General features: G+C 37.2%; 2 protein-coding genes and 1 pseudogene across 3 annotated transcripts; 1 reads left to right on the top strand and 2 right to left on the bottom strand.

The window, feature by feature from the left end:
• Nucleotides 1–6,633: 6,633 nt before the first annotated feature.
• Nucleotides 6,634–7,637, bottom strand: LOC121987043 (late embryogenesis abundant protein D-34-like). The gene is made up of 3 exons (XM_042540952.1): nt 7,299–7,637; nt 6,876–7,199; nt 6,634–6,795 (listed from the first exon to the last, which is right to left on the bottom strand). Exons 1-3 carry the CDS (start codon nt 7,635–7,637, stop codon nt 6,634–6,636), a joined length of 825 nt encoding a protein of 274 aa, XP_042396886.1.
• Nucleotides 7,638–14,984: 7,347 nt separating this feature from the next.
• LOC121985970 (protein SINE1-like) lies at nt 14,985–17,656 on the top strand. Of its 2 annotated transcripts, XM_042539716.1 has the most exons (3): nt 14,985–15,151; nt 15,554–16,882; nt 17,016–17,656. In XM_042539716.1, the coding sequence occupies exons 2-3, from the start codon at nt 15,557–15,559 to the stop codon at nt 17,547–17,549; spliced, it is 1,860 nt and encodes a 619-aa protein (XP_042395650.1). In that variant the 5' UTR covers nt 14,985–15,151; nt 15,554–15,556; the 3' UTR covers nt 17,550–17,656. The 2 variants fall into 2 exon arrangements, with proteins under 2 accessions (XP_042395650.1, XP_042395651.1); XM_042539717.1 differs by lacking the exon at nt 14,985–15,151 and having other exon boundaries at nt 15,365–16,882.
• A 5,874-nt stretch (nt 17,657–23,530) lies between these two features.
• LOC121987042 lies at nt 23,531–26,421 on the bottom strand (annotated as a pseudogene).
• Between the last annotated feature and the right edge of the window lie 1,122 nt (nt 26,422–27,543).

The following is a 27,543-nucleotide window of genomic DNA, read 5'->3' as shown; positions in this document are numbered from 1 at the left end:
GGCGGGCTGCGTTCTGCTTAAAGCCCAACTCGTGGGTTCAAATCCCAGCTACAACCATTTTATTTCCTATTATTTTACTGTTCCTAACTACTACTTAAATATATATCGCTCCATATATGATTAACAAAATACCCGTAGACCAGATGGTTGGGCTGAGTTCGTTAAGACTTAGGTTCGGGTCCGTGATCTTGGGTTCAAAACCCGGCTTCAACATATATTATTATTATTATTATTTTTAAACTTCTTCCTCTTGGTAAAAATACCAAACGAACTCCAAAAATTACATAAAAATACTCTAAAAATCTCTAGAATTTTTCTATAGCATTTCTAGATTTTAATAAGGTCTTTTAGGATTCCAAATCATGAAATTTGGGGTGTTACATAGTAGACAACATGGTGTGTGGTGTCACACACAGAAGATCATGTTATCGGTTCTTTATAAATTATAAACAGTTGCTCGCGATTAAAATGGAAAGGAACAAACCGTCGAAGTAGTCGTAGTGTAATTAAGTATTAGTTTATCTTAACTAATAAATTTCACTGATACACTCCAAGTGTATTGAGTATGACCATTTTAGATAAGTTCTTTTTGTACTGACTTTATAAAAGAACTAGACCTTAGTTATTATGGAAGTGTGTGCTCTTAATCCTAATATAATAACAAACACATATATTTAGTATTTATTTCTTTAACTTATCAATGGGTGAGATTTAACTCAATAAGTCAATAAGCCCGATAAGTTGGGAAATGATATTACTTATAGTGTGTGTTGTTGATTATAGAAGGAATATGTGTCCTAATTATCTAGGTTGAGAATGTCCCCAAGAGGAGCTCATAAGAATTGTCATGTTAAACCCTGCAGGTGGACTTAGTCTGACATGACAATGAAGTTGAGTGGTACTACTCTTGGAGCTAGATATTAATTAAGTGATTTGTCAGTAATTTACTTAATTAGTGGACATTCATTATCTTAAACACAGGGAGACTAACACACTCATGATAAGAAGGAGCTCATAATGTAATTTGGGATTGGTGCGGTAGTGCGATAATAACTCTCAGTGGAATGAGTTATTATCGATGAACTTGAGTTGTGTGTTCGGGGCGAACACGGGATACTTGAGCTCATCGAAAGGACAAAACCAATTTCTCCTCCAGGTCCCTGTCGTAGCCTCATTAAAGCCTCAAGTCCATCCAAATATAAGTCCATCTTGGTGTCCAAGAAGGGGGTCGGCCCAATACTTGGTGACCAAGCAAGGGTCGGCCACATTATCCTTTTAAGGGGCCGGCCCCTTACTTGGTGCCCAAGCAAGAGGGGGCCGGCCACAATAATTCAAACAAGGAGGAGTGTTTTTGAATTTTTAAAATCTTCTCTTTGTAGAAAACTACAAGTTTTAAAAGAGAGATTTTAAATTTAAAAATTTTCCTTATTTGAATTAGACCATATGTTTTAAAAGAAAGTTTAAAAGTTTTAAAACTTTCATTTTTTAACCATCCTCATGGTTTAGGAAAAAAGGAAGAGAAGTTTTAAAATTTAAATTTTCTATCACCGTGTTAAAAAAGGAAATTTTATAAGAGAAGTTTTAAATTTTAAAACATGGTTTTAATTTTTAAAACTTTCCTTTTTTTAACTCCTACTTTAGGAAATTGAAAGAGAGCTTGTAAAATTTTATAAGAGGATTTCTTCTTGTAAAATTTTATAAAAAAAATATATATTTCCTTCCTTATAGGGGTCGGCCACCCTTGCTTGGTGCTCAAGCAAGGGGCCGGCCAATAGGATTAAGTCATCATCCAATCAAATTAAAACTAATATATGATTGGTGATTGATTCAATCAAGAGGAAAAAAAAAGAAAAAATAAAAAGGAAAAAGGAAAAACATGAGGAAGATTTTAATTTTTGTAAAAAGTGTTTCCTTATTTGCCTTGGGCAAGTATTATAAAGGAGGGGAGGAGAGGCTTCATAGGTTAATGAATTCTTTTTCTCTCTTCTCTCTAGTCTCCTCCTTAGGGTCGGCCCCTAGCTCTTTATCATGCTAGGGCCGGCCACATATATTGCTTGTGGTTCCTTTAAGTGGCCGGATACAAGAAGGAGGAGAAGGAGAAGAAGAAGAAGAAGAAGAAGGAGACATCTAATTCTAGTCTCTTGCTTGTGCTCTCTCATGATAGTCGGATCTCTCCCCTTCCCTTTCCCTTGCTCTCTTTGGTTCCTAAATTGGTGGTGGTGGTCGGATTTTAGAGGAGGAAGAAGAAAGCTTTTGGGTGGTGTTTATCTTGGAGGATCGTCGCCCACACGACGTCCAAGGCGAGGCGAGGAATACGGCAGAAGATCTCGAGGTCATTAGTTTACAAAGAAAAAGTATAATTAGTAATTATTTTCTGCATCATGCTAGTTATTTCTTTTTGTTAGAATTTCAAACACAAGAGGCATTAGATCTAGTATTTCGAATTAGTTTTTCGAATTTGTGTTTTCTTTGTTTTCGAATTTGTGATTCGATTATTCTTTTTGGTTAACCTAGAGTTATTTAAGGAAATTAAATATTAGCTTTTCTTAAAAGGCTTTGTCTAGGCGGTGGTGGTTGCTCCCTTATTCAAGAAGGTCATGTGCCTCGCCATGCAGTCTTGGAAGCCAATTTTGGAAATTAAAATTTAATAGAATTAATAACATAGGTAGATTTGAATCAATAGTGTTATGTTTCGCTTACGATTCAAATCTAAACCATTAAGAACAGATAAGTTAAATTTGGAATCAATGATGTTAAGTTCCGTCTGCGATTCCTAATTTAACTTCTAAAGAACACAATAGGTTATTTAAGGAAAGGTTCGACACTTGTACAAAATTTTTATACAGTGGAACCGGTACGATTTTCTTAGGACTAACCAACATGCAGAGCATATAGTAGTAATAGAGTGCATCGCCTATAGCAGTAAGAGGATGCAAAGCCCCATGGTGAAGAGTGCAGAGCTTATAACACACATGACCGAGGAGTTGGGCCCCTAGTCCCTGATCAGAGAGTAAGACCCCTAGCCTGTAATCAAAGAGCAAGGCCCCTAGATCCTGATCGGAAAGTTATACTGTGAGTCACTGATCGGGAAGTTGTGTCCCTAGTGTCTGATCAGGGAGCTGGGCCCCTAATGTATGATCGAGGAGTTGGACCCCTGGTGTCCGATCAAAGATCGAAGGCCCTAGTCTTTGATCAAGGAATTAGGGTTTTACTCTCTTATCAGGGAGATATAGCAAATCCTATAACCGTAAACAGAGAGCAGAGCCCGTAACGTACCTGATCGAGGAGTCATACCAACCGACTAAGATTTTGTCTCGATCCCTTAACTCCCGAATACCAGTGGAGTTAGGAAAAAAATATAATGGAAAAACTAACCTGTTGGCTTGCTGAAGCTCCAACTCAATCCCTCGACTCCCGAATACCCGTGGAGTGAGGGTAGAAGATAATATGTTCGTCAGGATCCTCCAGGACTATGCTAATGGTGGAGAACCTCCCAACATCGTCTGTCTTCACGTTCCAGAACAGGTGGAGAAGATTCCCACAGACAACACCAAATTGATCCTATCTGGAATCTGAGTCAGACGGACCGCCGGGTGAGGTGATAGAATGTTGGCGGAGTCGCGATGTCCCGGAGAGGGGTACGCTGAGATGGCTTCTATATTGATCATGTATTCAGAAGTTCTCTGGTCAACGCTACCTACAACCAGTGACTGGATCACCCCGGTCCCTGGTACCTCGATACTTGAGGCAGATCCAACGAGTATATAAGTAACAGACTAAGACGTAAAATAATGAAATGCACATAAAACATGAATGGAGAATATACCCTAGCCCGGGGGTTCCCTCGGATGGGAAGCTGGTCGAGTTATCGTGACCCGAAAGAGCAAATGACGCCAAGCCAGATGAAGAGCTGGATCTGACGACGTGAAATCGGACGCGGTGGCACGAAACCGAATGCGACCTTGGCACGGAGGTTGGGCTATGATATCAGCATGCAGGCCGAGATAAGACATCAGCACGCAAGCCGGGATATAATGATAGCATGAATGCCTGAACATGATATCAGCACGTAGGTCGAGATATGACACACAACCCAAAATCTAACACACAGGTCGGACGGTACAAAGACCGGAACATAGCCACGGTTTGAAGGTTGGAACACAACCATGACATAGAGCCAGAACAGCAGTAGCCTGAGGGTCGGATCAGTGCTGAAAACATACGTCAACATGGATCGGATACCGAATCAGCGTAAGCAATGTATGACAGCACGGATCGAAGGCGCGGTGGTGGGGAGACGGTTGCGGCTCGGAGGTCGTCTAAAACAATGGTGGATGGCAACGACTCGGTGGCCGACTGCGATGTTGGGAATCAGATGCAGCCCGAGGCTGATCTTGCGTGGGTGTGGTCAGTCGTACCAATGAATAGAGAAACGCAAGTAGTGTCCGGTTGAGGCAGTGCGACAGCGGGGGAGTGAGGACTTGGAGGAGGCGTCGACAGGCATGGTCGCGGTGCCTGGCGGCTGCCGACAAGCGAGGCGGCGGTGTTCGCGTTGAGGGTCACGGGGCGCGCGTGGGGTAGAGAGGCCTGCTAGCATCGGTGAAGAGGTGAGCGTGAGAGAAGAAGAGGGAAAATGGCTGCTTGCGAGGGAGTCGACGCAAAGGGTTTGTGCGTGCTTGGTGGTGGAGAAGGAAACCAACGCAGCCAAAAGCCTCCTTGCCTTTTGCAACGACGGCGTGAAAACGCAGGAGAGACTCTCTCCCGCTTGGTTCATCGTCGCGGCGAAGAAGAAGACCTCCCCTCCGTGGCGGCGCCTACTCAGAAGAAAAGCCCCCCTCTAGTAGCGGAGACTCAAACGTAGAAGGAAGAAAGGGGTGGCGCGTGAAGGGAGAAGTGGTGGCCGGGGCATCTTGCTGCGAGCGGAGAGAGAGAGAGAGAGAGAGAGAGAGAGAGAGAGAGAGAGAGATCGCGTGGCGACGACAACGAGACCCTCCGGCGAGGCAACGCCGAATGGGGGTGGCAGCAGCATCCTTCGCGGCTATGGTGCCAGCGAAGAAGGAAAACACGAGCTCCCCCCTTGGTTCCTGTTAGCAGTGGAAGAAGAAGCCCGAAGTAGAAAAAACGCCCCTCTCAACAGTGCCTAGCTCATCTTCCCTTTTAATGCCCTAAACAGTGTAATGACAAAATTATCCTTTTCTCTCCTCTTAATTCCCCCTTTGCCTTTAAACTATATTTGTATCAAACTAAATTAACCAAATTTTCTTGATGTAGAGGTAATAAAAAAAGTTGCATAAAGTAAATATATAACCTACGGAAAAGTGGGCTAATCCAACCAATCTTGTTTGCACAATGGAAAGAGTCACTGACTTATCTCTCCATCGAATCCAATTAGCCAAAGGAGACAGTCTCAAGTAGACAGTTTCTATAGGGCATAGACCTCCCAAAAGATAACAGAGACGTGTAAAGATTTTTTCCAATTGGCCCTCGAGTGTAAAAGCCCAATTGAGACATTGTAAAATAAGCTAAACTTCTTTTTATATCTCTTTAAGTAAGAACCAAGATAGCTCTTAATAGTATTGTTATTATACCTGTTAAAGAAATAATATTCATTAGGTAAGGTATGGATATGAAAAGAGAAATTAAAAAAGTGGAGCAGCAAGAAAAATTATCGCCGCTACCATGGTAGCACTGTGTATAGATTCTTCCATTACATCAGGTAATCATACATCAAGGGGAATTGTGCGGATTTAGCAAGTACACTGAGGAATATGTGATAAAATATTATTATTTACCGTTCCTGCAAATATTTGATTCTATCAAATATCCTTGACTTACTTACATATCATTGGAAAATGTATTAACATAAATATGAAAAGAGGTGATATAAAAGTTTATTCAAGTAGTACAGTATTACATAAGTATTTCAGAATAATAATTCATCTATAGTATAAATATAGATCATTCATCTTATATGGATCAGAAACTGCAAAACCAGGTTTAAACTGCTTTAAACAATACTGATCAGTCACGCTTGCTTGAAGTAGAAACTGCTGTGACTGCTGTGAATATTTCCAGTAACATCAAGAAATTAAAATTCCTACACAATTAACAATCAACACTCAACAGCACACAAGTGTTTGGACGACAATTAAACATTTAAACTCTCAAATTTAAATACAATATGATTATCATAATATTATTATGTGTTTTAAATTTATATTTAATTATTTTATTAAAAAGTAAAAGAATACTTTTAAAAAAATCAAATTGGGTTGGCCAAATTGGAACGGTTCAGGTTTATAGGTTTTTGGGTTAGAATCGGATTGGATATTTTTAAATTGACACCCTTATATGTAAGTCATGTGTGGAAGCTTAATTTGTACAAAGTTGATAATGAGCTTCCAATCGCCCTGAACCAGGAACGAGATGTAAATTTCACAGCAGCAATGGTAGGCATGTGAAACCGGAGCTAATAAGCCACACAAACATTTTCATTAACACTACTAGCATAAACGCTCCAAGAGAGAACAAAAGAGAAACAAACAAACAGATCTAGTGCTCACCCACCTGATCAGTGATCATACAAACACGCTCTTATTCTACAAGCAAGGTGGTTCTCATCTTCACACCCATTTAAGTTGTACGCTCATTTAATCTCGCCGCCGCCGCCACCGTGTTGGCTACTCCGCCGTTGCGTGTCTCCAAGTCAGGGTTGTTCCTTATCTCCGCCCTCACCACCCTCTCCGCGTATTGCCTCGTCGCCTCCTTGTCCGCCGCAATCCTCTCCGTCGCGTTCTGCGAACTACTTATTCAGTAATTAAACAGTTCGTCTGTGTAATATGTATTGAGTTTAAAATCGAGTGGTTACTAGCTACCGCAAGCACGTCGCCCAATTTAGTCTTGTTCTCCTCTCTATCAATCCAGGCGTTCGAGATAACCGCCGCCTGGGCAGCTGCCGCGACGCCGCCGGGAATGACCCCCGGCACGCCTGTCGAGGACGCCTCAGCGGCCTGGATGGCGGCGGCGTCGCTGGGCTCGACCGGCCTATTTCCTGCAGTTCTTCCCGTCGCCTCCAGTGCCTCCCCAATTGTTACCTTGTCAGTCCACGTTGCCACGCCGCCACGGACATCAGCATCCCTCTCTCCTTCTTTATTTCCGCCTCGCTGACCTTCCACGCCGACGACGTACTGGCGCACGGCCTGTTTCATTCGGCTTGTTAGGTGAAACGCTAACGAGAGCAACGAAACACAAACAACTCAACTCTGTTTAATTTGTTACGGAAAGTTCCGTCCACCTACCTGACCGGCGACGAACTCGGTGACGAGTCGGAGGTTGGACTGGCCGGGGACGTCAGTTTGGGTGACGGTGACCCCCTGATCTCGTGGGAGCGCGCTGAACTGGTCGTGGTCCACGGCGCGGCGCTGCTCGTTGCGGGCGGCGGCCGACTCCATTGCGGCAGCGGCGCCTCCCTTGAGCGCCTGGCCGAAAATCGTGGACTCAGCGGACTGCATCATGGCGGCGTCTCGTGGCGCAACGGGCTCGTCCGCCAACTCACCGGCCACCGGGAACACGTCCCCGTACCTAATGGCCGCATCTCCCTCACCTTGGCCGGGCCTTCGTGGTTGTTCCTGGCTCATTGTGCAGAGATGAGAGATGTACTCAAGACTTCCGATTTCAGAGAGTTTCCGATGGTGGTGGGCATCTGCAGGTGCTGTAGCTTTATATACAGAGGGAGTGGAGATGAGGTGGGGGGCGCTGGCACGAACATGGAAGCGCGCGTGAGCATGGGCACGTGTGAATAATTTGTTAAATGAAGGCAGAGGTGGGGCAAATGTTGTTGGCGCGTGGAGCGGTCTGAAATGGCACGGCGGCGATTTAGTCGGCGGAGAGGCGGTGCCGCGGAGGAGTCGAGACTCGAGAGTGTACGTTCAGAGGGGCATCTCTCTTTCATTGAACCCTGCGCCTGTGTCCGGTCAAACATGGTTGAACTCAGCTCAAGGGATCGTGCTTGAAGTGGTTGAATAATAGACTCACTTCATGCCGATCGAGTCAGGCCCAATTATAACTGTTCTCTAGAAAGATAAATTAAATATTTTCTGCGGTTCTTGAAAGTCCTATATGATATTTGTTGATAAAATTAATATATTAGTAGATATATTTTAATTGAATTACTGGGAGAAATAATAGGGTAATAATTGTAATGTGGTATTAGTGGATCAATGAGTTGGTAAGTTGAATTAGTGGTGTAGTATAGTGGTTAATGTTGTGGTATTAGTGGAGTTACTGGTTTTTTAATATGTGATATATTAGCCTATAAATAAGATATGTAATAATCAATGAAAGTATGTGAAAAACTTTTTTTTTTTTATCCTTCTTGTATCCTCGACTCGTCTATTTTTCTTATCAGTGGTATTAGAGCGAGGTTTCAAAGAGAGTTGTGTCTTCCAAAAGTTTTGTACAACCTGTCATTCCTCGATTTGATGGTCACTATGACCATTGGAGCATAATCATAGAGAATTTTTTAAGATCCAAAGAATATTGGACGGTCGTAATTTTTGGAGTAGCAGAACCGATAGAAGGTGTTGTGCTAAAAGGTGTGCAATTGAAAGACATTAAAGCAAAGAATTATCTCTTCCAAGCTATTGATCGCTCAATCTTGGAATGCCAAAGATATTTGGGATTCTATGAAAAAGAAGTACCAAGGTACAACAAGAGCTAAGAGGCAGCAGCTTCAAGAACTTTGTTCGGAGTTTGAAATGCTCCGAATGAAAATCAGAAGAATCAGTTTCAAATTATTTTTCAAGAACAATGGCACTCGTCAACAAAATGCGGATTTTTGGCGACAAGACAGAGGATGTTCTCATCATCGAAAAAAATTCTTCGATCTATGACACCAAAATTTAATTTTGTTGTTTGTGACATTGAAGAAGCAAATGATGTAAGTCTACTTTCAATTGATGAATTACAAATTTTATTATTAGTACATGAGCAGAAAATCAATCAATATGAAAAAGAGAAACAAGCATTGAAGGCTTTATCAGAAAATCACTTTACAAATGGTAGAAGTGATAGAGGACGAGGAAGAGGAAGAGGAGGTAGAAACAACCATGATTATAGGAACCAACAACAAAATCAACACCAAGAAAGTTATTTTCAAAGAAGAGATAGAGGACGTGGAGGCCATTATTCTACAACTAATAGAACAAAGTCAGCAGACAAGTCTAATGTTGAATGTTACCGATGTTATAGGTATGACCATTTTAGATTAGAATGTTATACTAATTTGAAGAAATAAAATGGAGATCAAATTAACTTTGCAGAAGAAGAAGAAGTGTCTCTTTTAATGGTATGCCATGAGAAAGAAAAAACTCAACGGAATATATGGTATTTAGATACAGGTTGTAGTAATCACATGAGTGGAGAAAAGGATACATTTTCATACTTAGATGAATCCTTTTGCAGTTCTATCAAATTTGGTGACAACTCTACAATTTCTGTTATGGGAAAAAGAAAGGTAACCATACAAGCAAAAGAAGATTCTACCCACATTATCTCTAATGTTCTTTTTGTATCAGATTTAAAAACTAATTTGCTTAGTGTGGGTCAATTACAAGAAAAAGGATATGAAATTACTATTAAAGAAGGAGTTTGTCGGATTCAAGATGCAAAGTTGGGCTTAATTGTGCAAGTTAATATGACAACAAATCGTATGTTTCCACTTTATCTTCATACTACATCATATTCATATTTTTCAGTAAAATTTGATGATGAGGCATGGTTATGGCACTTTCGCTACGAGCATCTAAATTTTGGTGGATTGAAAACACTAAAACAGAAAAATATGGTGATCAGTTTTCCTCAAATTACAACTCTTTCTCAAGTTTGTGAAGAATGTGTTGTTAGCAAACAACACCGTAATCAATTCCCACAAGGAAAATCTTGGAGAGCAAAGGCGCATTGGAGCTCATTCATTCAGATATTTGCGGACCAATAACACCGCATTCTAATGGAGGTAAATGATACATAATTACCTTTATTGATGATTATAGCCGTAAAATATGAATTTATTTGTTGCAAGAAAAATCCGAAGCCTTTACAGGTTTCAAAAATTATAAAGTACTTGTCGAGAAAGAAATTGGCAACTCTATTAAAGTTCCATGAACAGATCGTGGTGGAGAATATAACTCACATGAATTTGTAAATTTTTGTGAGAATCATGGAATTAAGAGACAACTTACACACCTCAACAGAATAGTGTATGTGAGAGGAAGAATCACACTATTATGAATATGGTGCGAAGCCTTCTAACGACAAGTGATATTCCTAAAATTTTTTGGCCAAAAGTAGTTAATTGGAGCATCCATATATTAAATAAAAATCCTACATTATCTATTCAAAACATGATACCGGAGGAAGCCTGGAGTGGAAAAAAACCAACTGTTAATCATTTTCGGATTTTTGGATGTATTACTTATGCCCATATTCTAGATGAAATGAGAAAGAAGCTAGATAGCAAATGTGAAAAATGCATTTTTCTTGTATGAGTAATACATCAAAAGCTTGTAGATTATATAATTCCTGTACTAAAAAAGTCATCATAAGTCGTGATGTTATTTTTGATGAAAAAGACACTTGGCCATGAAATCAAAATGACGTTAAAAAAATTATCCCTGTTGATTTTGATGATGATGAGAAAGTACAACAGCCTATGGAGGATGGGCAACATGAGGAAGTCTGTCAAAATATTCCTATAGCGGATCAAAGTTCGGTTGAAATAGAATCACAAAGGCCACAATGTGTTCGAAGAAGACCAACATGGATGTCTGATTATGAGATGACTGGAATTGATCAAGTTGATGATCTTCTTACACATTTTGCCTTGTTTTCAGATTGTGACCCCACTAATTTTTAAGTGGTTGTTAAAGAATTAAAATGGAGAAAAGCTATGGATAATGAAATTACAACAATTGAATAAAAATAATACATGGGAGTTATGTGATTGGGGGTACGTTTGATTGGGGGTTATCCTTGATAACCTTGGTTATCCTTCCAAAGTTATCAACAAAAACCCTGTTTGGTTTAGGTAATCGATGATTCCCGAGTAATGTTCCATGCCCGACACGTCAGCAAAAGGGGGCATGCAACCAGGAATTGGAACACCTCGAAAAATTGAGATTTTTCTTGATTCCGGGGTTATCGAATTTTTTTTACCCAAAATACCCTCACATAAGAGAAAAATGTGAAAAAAAATAAAATGAAAAGAAAAAAATGAAAAATATAAAAATAAAATAAAAAATTAAAAAAATAAAAAATCATTAAAAATTAAAAAATGGTAAAAAAACTTTTAAAAAATAGAAAAAACATTAAAAAAATTTTAAAAAAACAAAAATATATAAAAAAATGTAAAGAAATTTAAAAATTAAAAAATAAAAAAAAATGTTAAAAAATATTAGAAAAATTAAAAATGAGAAAAATGTAAAAAACCCTAAAAAATTAAAAATTAAAAAACCTAAAAAACAAAATTATATATATATATATATATATATATATAAACATGAAAATATAGTAAAATATAATAGAGTTTAAATAATAATAATATTATTATTATTATTAATTATGTATAGTTGGTTTTGTAACTAAATTAAGTTATTCATTAATAAGGGTAATCTAGTAAAATACTAAACTAGGTTATTCATTAAAACCTTCAAACAAACATATTTTTGTTGCATTACCTAGATTGAACCAAACAAGATTTAGTTATGTTTTATTCCCCATAACCTTGGTTATGTGATTACTTGGTAATCACATAACCAAGGTTATACATGATAATTTGAACCAAACACACTCTAAAGGGCAAAAGACAATTGTGTAAAGTGGGTTTATAAGACAAAGCTAAATGAACATGGTGAGATTGATAAGTACAAAGCACGCTTGATGGTGAAGAGCTATAAACAAGAGTTTGGTGTTGACTATAAAGAAGTTTTTGCTCTTGTAGCAAGGCATGATACAATCAGAGTGGTGATAGCGATGGTAGCACAAAATTCATAGCCTATCTTTCAATTAGATGTAAAATCTGTATTCCTCCATGGAGATCTGAAAGAAGAGATATTTATGATTAACCTCCAGGTTATGTGAAATTTGGTAATGAGCATAAAGTTTATAGATTAAGGAAAGCTTTATATGGATTAAAACAAGTCTTACGGGCTTGGTATAATCGTATAGAAACTTATTTTTTGAAGGAAGACTTTCAAAAGTGCTCTTATGAATATACCATTTTTATTAAGATGGATGATGGAGGAAAAATATTGATAGTTTGTTTATATATAGATGACTTAATCTACACTGGAAATAGTACATCTATATTTGAAATTTTTTTAAAATCTATGATGAAAGAATTTAAAATGTCTGATCTTGGTATGATGTATTATTTCCTTGGTATTGAAGTGGTGCAAACTTTTGTTGGAATTTTTATTTCTCAAAGAAGATATGTGCAAGAAATTCTGGACAGATTTCAAATGAAAGATTACAATTCTGTAAATACTCCTGAGTTTAGAGTGAAGTTATATAAAGATATTGGAGGAAAGAAGATTGATGCCACACTTTATAAACAAATAATGGGGTGTTTAATGTATTTGACAGCGACGAGACCTGATATTATGCATGTTGTAAGTATAATTAGTAGATATATGGATTATGCTACAGAAATGCATCTCTTAGCTACAAAGAGAATTTTTCGATATTTGTAAGGTACTAAAGAGTTTGGGTTGTTTTATAAAAAGGGAGAAAAGTCAGATCTATTTGGTTTTATAGACAATGATTATACAGGAGATCTAGATGATCAAAAAAGTACATCTGGGGTACATTTTCATGTTGGGTACAGAAGATATTTCATGTTTTTCGAAAAAATAATCAATTGTTACATTATCATCCACGGAAGTTGAGTTTGTTGCTACAACATCTTGTGCTTGTCAAGCTATTTGGCTAAAGAAGATTCTTACAGCTATTCGGATTTATTGTGATAACAGTTCTACAATAAAACTTTTTAAAATCCATTGCTACATGATCGAAGTAAACACATAGATGTGAGGTATCATTTCCTGAGAAATCTCACAAATGATGAAGTCATTAATCTTGTTTACTGCAGAAGTGAGGATCAAATTGTTGATATACTAACCAAGCCTCTCAAATTTACTACATTTCAAAAGCTCAGAAAGCTACTTGATATTTCTACATGGAGTTTAAAAGTTGAACTTTTTTTAAATTGATTATTACATTTGGAATATCAGTTTAAGGGAGGGATTGTTGATAAAATTAGTGTGTTAGTGGACATGTTTTAATTGAGCTAGTGGAGAGAAATAATAAGGTAATGGATGTAATGTGGTGTTAGTGGGTGAGTTGGTAAGTTGAGTTAGTAGTGGAGGATAGTGGTTAATGTTGTGGTGTTAGTGGAGTTAGTGGGATCAACAAGGAACGTATCAATAAGGATAGATAGAGATGATGTGTTTTTTACATTGGGATGATGACAAAGGGAGAAAGTTAGCACAAAAGAAAATACATTTAAAATAAATCCTAATCCTAAACTCCTTAAATATATAAACATCTTGCAAATTTATTATACTCCATCTGTTGCGTGAAAGTTTCCTCGACTAGGATGATATCATACAGTCCACAATGCATCGTTATTATAATATTCATCATCTCATCAAAAAGCATGAGGTCCACTGTCACATACTTATTATAACAATATATCTCTTTCACTCGCATCTCTTTTAATATTAACACTAATTATTTATGGGCCCTATCGTCCACTCACTTATCTTAAAATTATATCATATTAAATAAATATATTTTAAAATATTTAAATTATTATTATTTTTTTAATAATAATCTTACTTGTAAAAAAATAATTTTACTATTTTTTAAAATAATATTAAAAAATTAACAATTAAAAAAAAGGAAATAAAAAAATTGAGAGAGAGTGTTCAAAGGTGTTCATTCAAAGGTGTTCAAATGAACACCTTTGAACACTCTCTCTTATGAGTAGACATTATAATACTCACTTAGAGCATCTACATCAGTTACCGTATTCAAAAATTTTACCCTGAATTTTAGATAGGTTAACTAAAAATCCTCTACATCAGTTACCCTATCCATTCCCTAAATTTGGATTTGATGAATAGTAATTCTCTAAATTTAGGGAATGAAATCTCTACCCTAAAAATAAAATAATATTTCTTTTTAATCTTTCTCTTTCCACTCAATCTCTCTCCTTCCACTTATTTCATAAATATAATAATAAAAAATAGAAGAAAGAGAATAAAATAATAAAAAAATTAAGGATAATGAAAATTTTAGGATATTTGATGTAATATGTAATGAAAAATGATTATCTAAATTTAATAAAGTGGGTCATTACCCTAAATTTTAGATATAGTAATAAAGAAACTAATATGGATGATCTAATAATGAAGATGTGGTATCAAATAGGTATTATAATGTCCATTTAATACCTTATTGGGATGCTCTTATGTTTAATTTAATCTGATATGAAAATTTTGTAAAATATTGAACAAACAGTACTATTTTTGTTAAATTGAAAAACTTTAAATACTTGCTAAATAAGTAAACTTAGAGTAGCACTTAAAATTTTCATAATCATTCGGCAACTATTTTGTTTTAGGCAAGAATTAAAACATTAGGATATTTTAAGAATTTATTTAAATCGATTTTAAGACGCGGATTAGAAATGAGATTACTATTTATTTATTCCCTTATTTATTATATGCGGTCAAACGTCGAACTTTATCGGAGCCAGAGAAGAACAAAGCGGAAGCATGGGAAGTCCGCATAAAGGTGATTGTGAGTTCTAAAGCGAACCGGAACGGCGGGAAAATTACTCGTCTACAAATTCAAATCTAGCAAATCTTCAAATTTCGATCCTCCAACTATAAATAGTCACCATAACCCTAAAAAATTCTGTCTTTCTCTATCCTCGTTTTCTGAATAACTCACGCTCCTCTCATCCACTTCTAGATCCAAAACCCAAACTTGGGTCTCTCCTCTACTACCACTCACCCTCTTTGGTTCTGTAGTCGATCTTTCTGCATAGAAGCCTGGCTTTTGGAGAAGGGAGCATTGCATTTTAGCTCAGGTCAGCATCGTCGCCCTGATTTTGAGCTTTTCAAGCTTGTTCTTTCACACTCGTATTTTTCTTCTTCTTTAATTTCCTTAATTCAAATTTGAGTAGGTAGATGAATTTCCAGGTTTTCCTCATTTTCCTAGCTATTTCTGATGAAATGCTTTCCAGTTTTACATTTCTTATTCGAGGAAGTTAGGGTTTATTTTGGATGGAAATGTGTTATAAAAACTTGCCCTTGTTTCCTTTGTATTTCCATTTTGATGACGATTTTGAGAAATCTTGTTTCCTTATACGGTGCGTGCTTCGTTGGCACATCTTCATTCTCCCATAATTTAATGCTAACTGCGAAAAGATTCTTCTTTTCTCTCTATTGCTTTGCGAAGAGCTCTTTGTTGATCTGTATTGGATCCACAGCTCATGGGAAGAAGTGTTAGCCCATTGCTCCGGCAGGAGCTTGCCAACCTTGACAAGGACGCAGATTGCCGCCGTTCCGCCATGAAAGCTCTTAAAACCTACGCGAAAGATTTGGACTCCAAAGCTATCCCACACTTCCTTGCGGAAGTCTCGGACGCCAATGGTGCAACGTCTGTCGATTGCACAATCTCCCTCTATGAAGTCCTTGCTAGAGTCCATGGCAGAAACATCGTTCCTCAGATAGATAACATCATGACCACCATCATGCACACCCTATCCTCAAGCGGAGGATCTTTTGCCCTCCAGCAGGCCTGCTCCAAGGTCGTCCCTGCAATCGCCCGCTACGGAATCGATCCTTCAATGCAGGACAATGAGAAGACGAGGATAATCTCCTCGCTCTGCAAGCCTCTTTCTGATGCTTTGATGGGCATGCAAGAGAGTCCTGCATCTGGGGCTGCACTCTGCTTGAAAGCCCTTGTCGAATCAGGAAATTGGAGGTTTGCAACAGATGAGATGGTGAATGATGTCTGCTTGAAGGCCGCAGGGGCTTTGGAAGAAAAGGCGACCCAAACCAATGCTCATATGGGGTTGGCCATGGCCTTGGCAAAGCACAATGGCTTGATCGCTGAGGCTTTTGCTAGATCACTCGTCCGATCTGGCTTACAGATATTGGCGACTGGTGCTTCTGAAAGCAACTCCCAGAAGCGACTCTCTGCGATTCAAATGATCCATTTCTTGATGAAATGTATTGATCCAAGAAGCATTTCCTCGGAGGTATTCCAGGTAATTGATGTCATGGAGAAATGCCAAGCTGATGATAAGATGCCCTTTGTGAGAGGAGCAGCATTTGAGGCGCTGCAGACCGCGAAGGCACTGGGTTCCCAGAAGGGATCCAGGCATGACATAAATACAAGTCCCCTAGGAGGTTCCAACTTCCATAGGAGAAATTCCAGGAGCCCATTGAGATCTAGAAATTGCTCCCCTGTTCGATTGTGCTCTCCGGAGTCTCAGACCATTGAATCTTTTATCAACAAGGATGCATTCGCTGATTCACCTGCTTCAGTCGTTCAATCTCCTTGTGAAATTGTGCATAACGGAAAACGTGCTAATCGGAGACTGTGGAGCCATGATGGCTGTGCTGTTGATGTTTCATTGAAGGATGGCTTGTTCTTTAAACCTTGTGCACATACTGGGAGCAAAGTCACAGATTTTGATCAGATCATTAAAGGTAAGCCAAGTGATCAAAGTGATGAAGTTTCAGGAGATTTCTCGGGATTTATGCAAGGTAGTGAATCCAACTTAGCTCGAGATACCATTCCAAATCCCCAGGTATGCAAACAGTTGATAACCAAATTATTATTATTATGATTATTATTTTCGAAAGGAAAAAGAGAGAAATTAATGAAGGTAGGCACCTTTCCTGCATTATCTTTATAATCTTATGATCGTAATGGTATTACAGAGATCCAGGCAGCAGCTCACAATGGATGAGATTAAAATGTACTCGACACCGAGAAAGCTGATTAGATCTCTTCAGGATTCTACCGATAGCAAATCTGAGTGTGCCAATGGTCTAAACAATCGTGTGCTTGTTAAGCAGTCAAATGAAGTCAAATGGAAACAAATAGGAAACGTTAGCAGAGATGATCAATCTCAGAATGTTAACTCTAAGAGTGGTGGAAGAAGCATGGAGAATGGGTGTCAGTTGGGCATGTTGAACAATATCAAAGACAGTAAAGAAGTGCAAGATGGCACTGAATCTGTTTCATCTACAACTGATGTCCTTGAAAGCAACCTCTGTGAAGTGTCACATGGATATGACCATGAAGAACAGAATGTAGAGCAGAATGTATTAACTACGAACAGAAGAACAATGAAGTATGGCACTGCAGTGCTAGGGTTTCTTTCTGGTGCAATTGTGGTACTTATTGCAATGATCCTTTTATCGCTGATAACTGAGAATGATGAGCCTCTTTATGGCTTGGTTCCCACTTGATATATGGTTTGTAGGTCGTGAACCTGCACTTCCATTTTGCTGTGTTTTAGAGTAGCGATTATATAATGTAGACTAATATTACTGCTTGCTTAAGTTTGTTATTTCAACAGTCCATGTGCTTTGACTTGAGATAAAATTGGATATTTGAACTCACGTTATGATATTTGTGAGTTACTTTTGTGATCTTTCGTACAACCTCAACCGGATTTTGATCCATTTGTATTTTTTTTCCAATATTCAAAAAAGACGATTTATAAAGATTAGGTTATGCTAGTAGAGAAATCAAATTTAATTATAAACTGGACAACAAGTGAACTTTAGGGTTCATGTGGAAATTGATGATAACAGTAAAGATTCTACGGCAATTTACCAAAGGGCACACTTGAAAATTTAAATTTACCAAAAAGCGTACACTACTTTGGTATTTACCAAAGAGCGCACTTTTTTAAAAACATTTCCTATTTTACCCTCCTGATAATTCTCTTCTCTCTTTTCTCTGTCGGCAGAATATAGGAATAACATTAGTCAATCTTTAATCACATTTTAATACATTTGAAGAAACCAAAAAAATAATGGACACCATATTTGGACTCCTTGCAATTTTAGAAATTACGGAACTGAAATGGGTCCATCAGTGAGTTTCGGTCAAAACCCACTGATGGACCTAGAGAGCTCCGATTGCACTCATTTCAGTTTCTATGGATTTCTAAAATTGCAAGGAGTTCAAATATGGTGTACATTATTTATTTTGGCTTTTTATAGATGTTAACAAGTAAAATCAAAGAATCGGCATAAAAGCCCACGTTGGGCCTGATATGGAATCATATCAGGCCCAACGTGGGCCTGATATCATTCCATATCGGGCCCAACGTGGGCCTGGTCGGGCTTTTAGACTTTGCCGTTCTTTGATTTCTTAACATCTATAAAATAAATAATGGACACCATATTTGAACTCCTTGCGATTTTGAAATCCATGAAACTGAAATGAGTCGCGATCGGGCTCTCTGGTCCGTCGGGTGGGTTTTGACCGGCGGTGTTTGAAAGCTTCCGTTGCCCGTCGTTCTGTGGACTAAGGTGAAGTCTGTATCGGTGTCCGTGTTTTGGCTGCGTGTGACCTGGCAGGCAGTGAAAAGAGTCAGGTGCTCGGGAAGGATAAACTCGTAAAATGCTAAAAGTGCTGACTGCACAACAAATACCAAATATTATCTGCTGACAGAATTCGGAACACAGATGGCCCGCTGTTAAGTGCCCGGCGTGGTTCTGTTAAAGAATGTTTAAAAGTAAGGTAAGATGGAGGGTAGATTGAGTCAGGAGAGTGGTGTGGTGATGGTGACAATGGAAGACAACTGGAAGGATGGTGAGGGTAGCGGTAGAAGGTAACGATCATAGTTAAGGTGGACTGGGGTCTTGCTTTTCTAGCTCAAAGCAAAACCAATGGTCTCAGAAGGGAATGGTGATTGTGATAGGGTTGGAGCATCTCTACCGTGGTGGATACCTTCAAAAGAATTCCTTCAACGCTACGTCAACGTCACGTAAAAATAAAAAATCTCTTCATTTCTTTCCACTATCAAAAATTATTTCTTAATAACTTTTCATGAGGATCTATATTTTTCATTGTCTCCTACATATCTTACTATATATATAATTAAATTTTTATAAAATTTAAATCTATAAATACTAACATCTAGAATAACATTAATAATTAAAAATATAAATATTACCATACATTAAATAAAAGACATACATTATAATAATATATAAAATAAACTTAGAAACATATTTAAATATATATAAAATAAACTTAAACATATTCACGATGTCGTTTTCTCAGCCATCGAAATTGTCCTAGTGTCATCACTAGTATCCTTCATAAAATTTCTACTTAATCTTTATGAAAGATCTCAATTTTCATAATCGTTTTAGGCTGATATTCTTTTAATATCTTGTCGTTCTTTGTCGAAATTTGTTCCATTATCCTACTCTCGGTTTGGATTTCCCTTCCTCTTCATTGTCTTTTCCCTTCCTCTTAGATTTTGAATCATCTGTCTCTATGGTTGAATTTCCGCGCTCTTCTTGTGATGAAAATTGTGGTGGCGTGAGATGTTGGAATGAGCGATGGCGTGGGGTTCTTCTTAGTTGATAGATAGATTAGGTAATAGTCCTTCTTGCTTCATTCGAAAACATGGTTAGTCGTTGAGGAGGTAAAAATCACGAACATAGAATGCATCCCAAATTGGTTGCTCATGGTGGCCAATCTAGATGAATACATACCAAATATAGATTGGGCGGTATTACTAGTAAGGGAGCAAGAAATTTTGAGAATTTTGAAATTTGGAAAACAACAATGAACATGCATTGAAACTTTAGATGGTATTGTGCGTGAGATAAAATTAAAGGATATTATTGGACATCATGGTTTGGAGGAATCTTAGGAATTATTATGAAGAAGATGTATTTTCTTCCGCATTGGAAGAATTGAAAGATTTTAAAGAAGCATTGTGTTTGTCCATCTTAAATACAAATAGAGGGCAGAAATGATGAACAAAACATAAGGAAGAGAGATGAATAAAAAAAAAAGTTAGTCATGTATTTATAGATTTTTAATTAAGAAACTAAAAAATGAGCGTTGATCAGCGGCTGAAATTTAGCCGTTGTGTAATCAATCAACATTCAGCGTTCATTAACTTTAATATTCAATGTTTATTTTTAAACTTAAATATTAAAAAAATTTAAAAGAAGAAGCAACCAGGCGGCTACATAAGCGATGGGCTTGCTCCGTCATTTAAACGAACCTCCCTCCCACTGGGAGGAGGTTCGTCAACCTCCAGCGTCACTGAGTGGGAGCTTCTCTTAGGATTAGTTTGAGGCAATCTAAGGACGATTTTTTGGTATGTTGGTAGGTGATTGGTTTGGATCTAACAAATAGGGCAATAAAATTTGGGCTGATAGGAGTAGTTTTTTGTTTTTTAAAAAGAAATTGAGCGGCTCTTTAGCATGAGATTTTGAGTCTCACGTGTCTACCGTTTCACCATCAAGGCATCTTGAAAGTGAATAAGTATTCCTTGAATATTGATGTCCTATCTAATGTGATATATGGAATATATATGACAAGGTGGTGGAGTATTTCTGCTCGATCGGTCATGTCATATAGGCTTGGAATTAGGACATCAATTGCTTCGATTTGAATTATCAGGAGTATACCTTACATATATATCAAAGAATGTACAATCAAACTTATTTCTCGATTGATAGAAGCCCCCGAAAAAGTGAATATAGTATAGTATCTATTCACAACCTGAAGTATGATGATAACATTATTATAGTGTGACTTAAAGTGGAGTGCTTAGAAATAGTTTTTCTCATGAGATAGAATATATAATTTATACTTTTTGGAATTTCGTGTTACAGGAGTTTGTGCCTTAGGGTTTTCAGACCACGATTAAGTTCGAGAAACGAACAGTTCAACGGTTCTTGGGGTTGATCTTCCCAACATAACCGTCCAAAACGGAATTATGGTTTATAGTTCAGCGGTAGTTCATGATTAGGTACACGGTTGCCATGATTCAAAATTATTGCTTGACGATGCAAGCTCTCCGCCATACGAGGGTCACGAGGTCAGTCCATTATCTTGTGACCTTACCACACTTTTTGCAATAGGCTGTTTGAGTTAGTCAAGTGACGCTTTTTGGTCGCGACAACAACTTTACCCAGACTAACAAAACCCCTTCATGGTGTTTCATTTCTACATATCATTTCAACTATCCATAACATCGGTGACAGAATTTATAGGAAACTTTTCTGATTAACTCACATTTTACATAATTCTTTATGAGAAAAAGTGACCTTATAAAAATGTTTAGTAAAATTAAAGATTTTAAAGACTTCTGAACCTTAAAAAGTAATTGCATCGATAGCATTTTATTTTGAATTATGCATTGTCGGTCGAGGAAATTGCTAGATCTCATTATGCATGGATTGGATGATGTTGGTCATTATTTCATGCCCCTCTCTAAAATTGATATGATGAACCTTCTTGTCCTCGACTTCCTTCTATTGTGAGTCGTAACTCGGGAAGAAAGTCGAAAATATGTAGAATTAGGTTGAAATGGTGTGCAGTTGTGAAATTGAATTGAGAGGTAGAGGTAGAAGATAGTGTGAAAATAATGAAATAAGCTCTTTGTTGTATATAGTTTGGGTAATAAACTAAATCGTGATCATTGATCAAAAAATAATTAAATGATTTCAATCGTTGAAAAATAGGAAAAAATAGATCTCATCCATCCCTAGCGAGCTAACTATTCAACGGTTAGAATGGTGATTTCTATCGAGTCCGACACGGAAAAAACGCGAATCGAACAAGTGGTTAATGCAGATTGACATTTTTTTAGGGTTGAATAAGTAACTTCGACCAGACACCCCTACTTGGACTAATTCTGGGTTTTTGAATGGGAATTGGGTCAATGGGTATCCGACTTGTTGATCCAGGTTATGGGTCTAGATTGGGCCTGTGTCAGAGTCGGGTCTACGTACCCCTGTTTTAACATGCATGTGTCCACTTTCGCTTTTACTAGATCAAAATAAGATGGGGAAGAATCGTACGTTCTGCACCACAGTAGTTCTCCCATAAATTTGGATGGTTCAAAGAATCATTGTGGCTACCTTTGGTTTGGTCAAATCAACAATTTATAATTGTTAGAACTCCTCTCTACTGGTAGAAGAACAAACAGAAACTGTGGCAGTTTGTTCAAACAAGAAAGCTTATCAATGTGGTCTTGTTGGTGCAATCGTAGCCCAAATGGTCGATTTGATATTGAATTTTGATGTTTTGTATAAAGTTTGTTCAAACAAGCATATCTTAACTGTTGTATTTGATATGTACGTTAAGTTATACAAGACTTATCAAGATACAAATGGAGCTTATGAAACATATGAGTCGATAAAGTTAAGTGTTGTTGATGATGATTTAAGTAACAAGGCAACGCATAATGTATGTTAAAGGCCAAAATGGAGTTTCGAAAAAAGATTATATGAGGCACCTAAGGGACGGTAGGAAAAGAAAACATTAAGGTGAGGAAGGTGTTAAAAGCAACTAATAAAAGTATAACGGGTGAGCAGAGTTAGTTAGCTCAACTTGAAGTCCATTATTGATTAGAAATGATGGTATGAAACATTCAAGAGACCATAGACCATAGGACAAGGAACATCAGGCGCATCGTTGACAGCATCCGGAAGAAGACAACTAAAAGTAGGGAAAAGGTTGAAGGATGAAATGTGTGAACTAGTTATGGACTCAAGGACTTGAGGACCTAGCAGAATGGCCTTAGCTTATTTGACGAAGTTAAATAGTGAAAGTTAAACTTTTGCTGTGGTTGTGTGAGAATTGAAGACATGAATCCGTAGGAGAGGAAGATTTCAGCAAACTCAATCATTAAGATAATCATAGTTAAGGGGCTTCAATCGAGGCTGAAGTTGATTGTAGAACGGAATTGCTGAGCTTCTGGGTCAATTAAGAATTGTTGAATTGATTAGAGAAGCGAAATGAAAAATCTTATTTTCTAGTTGTGGCTAAGTCAACTGGATAGGAAAGTCCCGAAAGTAATCGTTGATCTAACAGCCTGTTGTTGCAAGAGTTTGATGATATAAGAGCTATAATGGGTGATCATTGGTAAACCTACAGGCTCAAGCGATCGAGACATCAATCAATATATTCACACCACTAAATATAATCTTTGACAGGATGATTCCCCATATTGCTGCCTTCGAAACTGAATCAAATTTGAAGTACAATTAAAATGAAGAGATGATAGAATACATTGATTGAAACGCCTTGCACTTTAAATGACGCCCTTGAGCTGAGCTAAAAACCCCAAAAACAGAAAAGGCAGAAACTTATTACATCCAACTGATAAGGCAATTAACAGTTATTAAAATAGAGAGAATAATTATTTGAAAAAGGGAAATACATCATGCATGCGCCAGTTTCACTTGACTATAGAAGCCATGTATTTTGCCTTGGTGCTGAGCAAACAAGCTCCCTTCCTTGCTTGCCTGAACCCATCACCAGCATAAACACCAGCACCATATGGAGAACCACCTCTGATTTCATCTATGGCAAACATACCAGATCAAGGTGTACCCAATGAGAGACAAAGAGCATCCATGGTGGGGTTAATTTGAGTTATGGCAGTCCAACTACACATGCAAAAGAAAGTGCACCAAATTAATTTAGTAAATACGATATTCTTAGCATCCCATTGAAAAACGAGAACTGAAAATGTCAATGAAGGTAAAAATAAGTGTAAATTCAAGTTTCTGCACTGCTGATGAAAATTAACTAAACCGCTACCATAAAGGGTATATAAAGATTAGATTGCAAAAGTGGTCATATTCGTAAACAAACTACCCAGACTTACTACTATTTATTGCACTGTGGACTTTTAAGAGATTAATTCGGTCAAATATCCACTTTAAACAATTTTCTAAATACACAGAAAAGCTATTCAATCCACTGGACGTTTTGATATTTTCTGCAGGTATAAAACGTTTACCAATTCAAACCATGCATCCCAAATAAATTAGACAATATGTCTGTTGGGTCAAACAAAATGTACAATATTTGCATATGGTTCTTAATCTAGCGCAAAAGATTCACAAATTTGAGATAACAAAATGCATGGTAATCCATCTAAGAATTAGGCGGTGTGTAAATTGGATAAATATGAAAATAATTCCATGTAACCTTAGGTAAACCTTCTAAAATGTTTACTATACAATACAACAGTGCGTAAACATAAAAGAAAATATATATTTCCTTATACTGTACATGAAATTCCAATCAACATCAAAGACCAACATTATCTTAAAAAGAACATGCATCCAGCAAGTACATAAAAAGATCTTACCAAGTCTAACAATAATGCTAATTGATTTCTAAGATTAACTATTTATTAAGTTAAAATACACACAGAATTTTTATCAGTCGGATCGTTGTAGTTTAAAATGCGTGACTGAGGAATCAGGCATTCAGGAATCAGATAATAAGAATATTTATAATGCACCTACAGAAATCTCATCTGGCGGTGCAAATTGGATATACAATCAGATATGATGCTAATATAATAGATAGATCAAAGGGTAAGACCAATGGCCATGAAATAGGGCAAACTAACAAAACAAGTAGAGTTCACCTCTTGGAACTTATAAGAATTTTCTCTATATACATATGATATACTATACATTTTTTGTCCTGCAATGCTTCTTGCAGGCTTGAACAAAAACATCTCCATTAAGCCACAGGTTACACTTTGTATGAAGAACCTAAACATAGCTGAATTGAAAAGATCTAAACCATAAAATAATTACCCATTGACAAATCGGGGCGCGAATCCAGGATACAAGGACAGAACAAAGCAAGAATATATCATCTATCCTTTCATCAGACACATAGGTCAAAAGCAGAAAGAAAAATCATGAGGCTTTCACCAAAACGATTGTAAGGATGGATAAAGAAGAAAATAATTATGGTTACAGGATCAAAGATGTATGGTGAATAGAAAAAGAAACATGTACTTCCAATAAGTCATTTAATATAAGTGTATGCCATCAAGACAACAAAGAAGAATACCAATGTTTAGGTATAGATAATTTCAGATTTATTTATTATTTCTTCCAGTTCAGTGTGCCAAAATTTTATATAACATGTTTTCTGTATGGGCATTTGATGCCATGAAAAACAATTTGTCATTAAAGAAAGGAAACATCAGATCAACAGTTATAAATCATAAAGATTAATATTATACACAAATATGCAGTTGCTAGTACTAAGTCACCATATGCAATTGTGGGGGAGAAAAAACTTTCCCTAGTAGAAGACTGACAAGTACAAAACCAGTTAAATAAGAAAAAAAAATGTTTAGGGCCTAGAAATAAGAACGGTTTGGTAAAAGTTTTTCTTACATTGTGATTTCTTGTCCTCCACCTTGGCTCCTAACTCTGAAAGAATCCAGCTGGTTTGCCGGCTAGCTTTGCTCCCTCCATAGCTGCCCGTATTAGAATCAAAAGACTTTCATCTGGTGCCATGCCATACCTCGTTGAAATCCAAATAGTATGCCATCAGCCTCTGTCCAGCTCAGCAGCCGATATCGGGATCGCTGGATCCTTCGATTGACGCTCGCATCTTTCAAGACCTCTTGCGGGAGTGTCTCTTCAACACGATAAAGAATACCCTGCCCTTCTATGCTATCCACCCCTCCTTCATCTTTCTTGGCAGTGACTCGACGTGGCCGTACATAGAATAGTAAAAACACGTGAAGATCTTTTAGCTTGTTCCTCGATTGGTGCTGCTGTGGAAGATGCAGGCTGAACGACTCGGCACGCCCTCAGTGTTCTCCTCACTCTTGAATGGGGGCATTACGATCAATTGCGGAAAAGCCTTGACAGAACTAGAGACAGTGTTCCGATTCTTGCTCGGGAAGCATCCTCCTCCCCTTTCCCATTAACCTCTAAAACAACACACAAATCCTTCAAAGCCCTCTTTCACCTCTTGCAGAAACCCTAAATCGCTCAACCACTTCAATACTCGATTATACAATACAGAGGGGAAAAAGAGCGAGCAAATGTCTTACCAATTTCGCCTTCTCGTGTTATCAGCTTCACCACTACAGACCAAACCTGCATTGGAATAATGAAGATGGAACTGAAACCCTAATTTGGCCGCAAGAAATGCACGAACAAGCATGGAAATCAATCGATCTTTAAATTTAAAAGCGAAATCGACTAAAATTAACCTCGACAATTCAATCAACAAGAGATCGTGCACCGCCCGATATCGGTTCTTACCTAACTTTCCTCCGGGCGGGCAGCCGCTCGCCATTCCTCGCGATCCGAGATCCGGGTCAAATCGGGCATTCTTCGCGCTTCGAACGGGGATAAAGAAAATTAGCTGAGTCGAGCGCTGCACATCCTTCGCTGTCGTGCTGACTTGAACTTCCCCGAGAAGGTTTTGGTGACATGCTGTTACACCTACCGACAACGGAAGGATCATTTATTGCAGCAGTGTAGGGGATCGTGCAGTTTGATAAAATAAATATGGATGCCGGCGTAGGATTTATGGGTTTGAAGGTGACCCCAGGTAAGGGCATCCGCAGTATTGGAAGGAGATATTTTTTCTCATCGTATTCTTATTGGAAATTCTTTTATCAAAAATATATATTTAATAATAAATTTTAGAATATTTACGAATGGACCTATAAATGATAAATTTTTAGTATATTTAATTTATAAAATTTAAGATATTTAAGGAATGAGATATTTGATTGATGATTAATATATGGATACTTATGGATGCTCTTATCCGAGGAGACTAGTATTATTTACTATTGATAATTGTAGTGCTGTTGATAATTTTAAAATTTTGAAAGGCGATTCAAAATTTTCACAAATCATGATATTGATTCCTTAATAATTAATGCATTAAAAAACAATTAATTTTGTCATTTGTGATTTATTCATTTGGAACTGTTTTTAAGGTAATTAGACATTCAAATTTTGTGATTGGTCAAGCAAAAAACATTCAAGTATAGAATTATAGATGAGGTATTGTGTTATTATTTTTTAATATAAGATATTCTGTAATAAAAATAAAATAGGCGGTATATTTTAATTGTCGGGCAAATACAAATAATTAAATATATTTAAAAAAAATTGCATTTAATTTTACCCGTATGAGTTTAGACATTACAAAACAAATTAATGTACAGTTTAGTTCAATATGATATATTTATTTTTCTTATAATGCAAGATTTTTTCTAATTTTTTTTAATATTTGTTTTAAATGGTTTATAAAAGGAAAGATGAATGGGTTAATACTATTTTTAAAAAAAATCAATTTTTTATTTTTTTTTACTATCAAAAGCGCTTTCTATATTGGAAAATATTAAAAGAACATTTCATCCTAAATTTTTTTCCAAATCAATTTTCTCATCCGATAAATTTT

The sequence above is a fragment of the Zingiber officinale genome, chromosome 5B (assembly GCF_018446385.1).
Source record: "Zingiber officinale cultivar Zhangliang chromosome 5B, Zo_v1.1, whole genome shotgun sequence".
Taxonomy (NCBI): domain Eukaryota; kingdom Viridiplantae; phylum Streptophyta; class Magnoliopsida; order Zingiberales; family Zingiberaceae; genus Zingiber; species Zingiber officinale.
The sequence above is the reverse complement of the archived record's forward strand: the minus strand, read 5'-3'. Positions and strand labels throughout refer to the sequence as shown.